This window comes from Propithecus coquereli, unplaced genomic scaffold (genome assembly GCF_000956105.1).
Source record: "Propithecus coquereli isolate 6110/MARCELLA unplaced genomic scaffold, Pcoq_1.0 Scaffold664, whole genome shotgun sequence".
Lineage (NCBI taxonomy): Eukaryota > Metazoa > Chordata > Mammalia > Primates > Indriidae > Propithecus > Propithecus coquereli.
In genome coordinates this window covers 554,128-558,514 of record NW_012152663.1, presented here as the reverse complement: position 1 = coordinate 558,514, position 4,387 = coordinate 554,128, and the positions used below count along the sequence as shown (strand labels likewise).

The 4,387-nt window shown below is 51.8% G+C and overlaps 1 protein-coding gene across 1 annotated transcript in view; it reads left to right on the top strand.

The window, feature by feature from the left end:
• The first annotated feature begins 296 nt into the window (after positions 1 to 296).
• Positions 297 to 4,387, top strand: part of TBC1D9B (TBC1 domain family, member 9B (with GRAM domain)) — a 40,455-nt gene continuing 36,364 nt past the window's right edge. Inside the window, exon 1 of the mRNA XM_012660392.1 lies at positions 297 to 410. Within this exon, the coding sequence (XP_012515846.1) occupies positions 297 to 410 (114 nt within the window). The remainder of the gene's footprint in view (positions 411 to 4,387) is intronic.

Here is a 4,387-nt window from a genome sequence, read left to right as displayed (position 1 = left end):
GGGAGGTTGCCTTTGGCTTGGGTTGTTGAAGGTTGCCCTTTTTTTGCCCAGGCCTTGGCCCCCGGCCCTTCCTTGGCCTTCCCTTGGGTTTTTCCTTCTTGGTTTTCCCCTTCGGCCCAGGCGTTTTTTTTTTTTTTTTTTCTTTTGCTTTGGGGAGGAGGGCGGTTTTTTTTTAAAAACCAAACCAAAAAAACCTTTGAACTTCATGCAACTTGAGTTTCAGACTTGCAGAAGGCTGCGGTGCCGCTGCCTGGGCTGCCTTGCCTCCTCCCGTCGATGCCCCGTGTGCACGCGCCATGAAGACGGGCCTGAGGAGGCGCGGACCCCGCGGGGCAGCCCGAAGCAGCAAGCCCTGGGGCGGCATCGCTGTGGCAGCTGCCAAAGCTCCCGAGGTGGCGCCTGGCTCAGCAGTAAGCGCCCTCGTGAGCCGCACGTTGTCCTGCGGAAGCGCCAGGGGTGGAGGCCATCGCGACTGCTCTCCGCCACAGTGGACGCGCCGTCCCCGACACAGCCTGCTGGGCTCCCCTCTCGGCGGCCACTCAGCCCCTGTGCCCGGCGGGCCTCCGGGGAGGGCATGTTGGCGCCCGGCCAGCCCGACTGGCCGCAGTCCCTCACCCTACCTTTTCCGCCCGCCTCTCTTCACGGCTCTGGGCGCCTTTCCAGAGTTACAGATGATTGTTCTGCGCTACTGTTTACAAATTTAACCCAACATAAAGTGAATTCTAATTTGCTTTTGGAATTATCCTTCATCCGCAGTTAAGTCCAAGTATATTCACACTGTTGACACTACAGGACTTTCCTAGTGACTGGGAGGTGCTGAACCGAGACGTTTGCTTAAACAGCGGGGAGGTGTTAGGTCGCATGAGTGAGCCGGCCCCGCAGCAGCAAGGCTGCCGCCTGCTGGTCGCGCTGTGCCAGGTCCAGGCCCGGCACCTTGCTAGACGCCCGGCCTAGGTGACACCTGCCATCCTGGGGAGAAGCGGGAGGGTGGCCCTCTCCAGGGTGGCCCAGGCTGGCTTGCTGACAGCTGGAGCAGGGGCTCCCTTGGCTGGTGCTCGGGGCCAGAATCTGGCGTCTTGAGCTGAGAACAGGAAGCAGGACCTGCTCCAGCCGGCAGTAGCTCTAGGAAGCCTCGAGCAGTGAGATCACAAAAGCGGAACAGACTCCGACCTAGGAAGTGGTGTTTGGAGTGCGGAGGACGCCACCACCTGATGGAAGTGTCCTGTTCCTGTGCAAGAGAAGGAGTTGGGCCAGGTCCTGAGCCACAGATGTCACCGTTGCTTTCACCCTCAGGCGCCTTTATACTCATGTAGATAGTAAAGTGACCCTTTTCATATTCGGATCATTCAAAGAGCCCCTCGTACTCTGGGCTCCTGCTAACTATGCACAACATCCGGAAGATGGCACACAAAACTATTTTTCTAACTGTAACACAGGTCATTTGGGGCAGGGGAGGCTTGGGACACACCTAAATGTGGCACGTGACTTACCTTCCACCCTGATGGAGGACAGGGAAGCTATGCACTTGAATTTTAATTCACCACTGGGTAGTTTGTGCCAGAAAGAACTCACATCAGTATTCAAAAAGCAAATTGATTCTTATCTCAATTTTGGGCCTCCCTGTAGGGGGTGTTACCTTGTCTGGAACACAAAACACCTGCAAGTAGAATATGAGCTGATTCTTGACAATCAGGTCTCATCAACCCTTTGAAATGTTCTGGACAGCACAACTCCTGGGTCCACATGGTTGGTGTAAGTATAATTAAGTCGTGAAATTGTACGGTATATACCTATATGCCAATAGTGTATACCTGTGTGTGCGAAATTTGCTAATGTAACCATTTCAATAAAAACCTATTGAAAAAGCTGATCTGGCCACATGGAGTACTTCTGGTGGTAACGTGGGGATTCTTTCATTTGCAAGTGACAGAAAACCCAGCCAAAACTGGCTAAAGCCGCCACTGGGAATGTAGCGGCTCCCAGAAGCTAAAATGCCCACGGCTGTGCCTGTGTCGGGTATGATGTGATTTCATCTTCAAACGTGACGCCAGGATTCATTTGCCAACCTCACTTCCCTGAGTAAACTCCATTCTGGGCTTAGTGAGGCTGGGGTGGGGATATCCCCGTATGACATTAGCATAATAGCTGTCCTACTTCCCCGGGAGGTAGCCCAGACCAGAAAGGCATCTCCTTGGCCCTGACTGGCTTGTTTGGAGGCATGTGGTTGTCACCAGACGAGCCACTGTGGTCACAAGAGATAGGCATCGATTGCCTCAGCCAGCACGGGCTGTGCTCCTGCAGCCCCGGAGTGCATTCTGCCCCCCCGACAGGCAGGAGCTGAGAGTTCGAAGGCATGGTTCTCACACAAAACCAGGGTGCTGCACAGAAAGGAGCAGTGGACGCTGGGAGAGAAAACAGCAAGTGTCCGATATGTGTAGAAAAGAGCTTGGTCCCACCTCTGCCACATACTGGTGAGAACTTGGCAAATCATTCCACCCGTTTGGATTTCAGTTTTATCTTCTTTGAAATAGGGATCATAAAATACCTGCCTCATAGCGTTGATATGTGGGGATTAGATTTAAAATAATGTAAGAGGCCGGGCGCAGTGGCTCACGCCTACAATCCTAGCACTCTGGGAGGCCGAGGTGGGTGGATCGCTTGAGCTCAGGAATTCGAGACCAGCCTCAGCAAGAGCGAGACCCTGTCTCTACTAAAAACAGAAAAATTATCTGGGGTCATGGTGTGTGCCTGTAGTCCCAGCTACTTGGGAGGCTGAGGCAGGAGGATCGCTTAAGCCCAGGAGTTTGAGGTTGCTGTGAGCTAGGCTGACGCCACGGCACTCTAGCCTGGGCAACAGAGTGAGACTCTGCAAATTAATTAATTAATTAAATAAGAAATAGGCTTAATGGCATATATCTAGATCTGAAATATAAAGAACTCTTACAACTCAACAATAAAAAGACAACCCAATTTTAAAATGGGCAAAGAATATGAATAGACATTTCTCCAAAGAAAATATGCAAATGACCAACAAGAACATGGAAAGATGCTCAACATCATTCGTCACTAGGGAAATACAAATCCAAACCACAGTGAGGTACCACTTCACACCCTCAAGAAATGGCTATCATAAAAAAAGACAGACAATAACAAGTGTTGACAAGATACGGAGAAATTGGAGCTCTCATACATTGCCAGTGGCGATGTGAAGTGGTACAGCTGCTTTGGAGAAGTTTCATGGTTGCTTAAAAAGTTAAACATAGCTTTGCCACGTGACCCAACAGTATCACTCCTAGGGATATGCCCAAGAGAATTACAGACATGAAAGTCTGCACACAGATATTCACGGCAGCATTATTCATAGCAGCCAAAAAGGGGAAACCATCCAAATGTCCATCAGGTGATGAATGAATCCACAAAGTGTGCTGTATCCATACCATGAAATACTGTTCAGCCATGAAAAGGAGTGAAGTGCTGACACTTGCTACAGCATGGATGAACCTTACACACGTTTATGGTAAGTGAAAGACGCCAGACACGAAGGGCTTCATGTTGTGTAATCCCATTTGTGTGAAATGTCCAGAATGGGCAAAATCTACAGAGACTGAAACACATGGGTGGTTGCCGGGGCCAGAGGGGGAGGGGAACGGTGAGTGACCGCTAATGGTAAGGGGTTTCTTTCTGAGGTGACCAAAATGTCTGGAATTAGTGGTAACAGTTGTACAACCTTATGAATATACTAAAAACCACTAAATTTTGCTCTTTAAGGGTGAATTTTATGGGATGTGAATTGTATCTCAGAAAATAAAAGAAGGAGGCTTAGCATGTGCTAAGTACACAATAAATGTTTGTTCTTTCCCTTCTTATGAAAAATAGTTCTCGAAGGGTGGTATCCAGGCCAGCAGCACCTGGTAACGTGCTAGAAATGCAGATCTTCCGGGCTGTGTTTAATCAGCCCTCTAAGCGACCCTAACGCACGTCCGAGTTTGAGAGCCACCGGGTGGGGGACCCAGGAAGCCCTTTTCCTCCTCTCGGGGTGTTAGGAGCGCAAAGCTTCCAGACTCCCGAGGGCTCTCTCCGGAGCGCGCGACAAGATGAGTTTAAGCTTCCCGAGTTGGAAGGAAAACCAGCCTCTGCATCTTGAAGGCTGACCTCTCAGACGCCTGCGGATCGCTCCAGCTGTCAGCCAGGTTCACCTGTTTCTGCCATTTTCCCCAAACTCTGAACAGGGTTGCGCAGACGCCGGAGGCCCCGTTCTGCGCGACCCTCCCCCGGGTGTAGACCGGCCGGGCGCGGGGCAGAGCCAGGCGGAGGCTGCGGGCGGGGCCGGCTGCAGCGCGCGCCGGGGCCGCCAGGGGGCGCCGCCCGCTCGGCTCAGTGCGCGCCC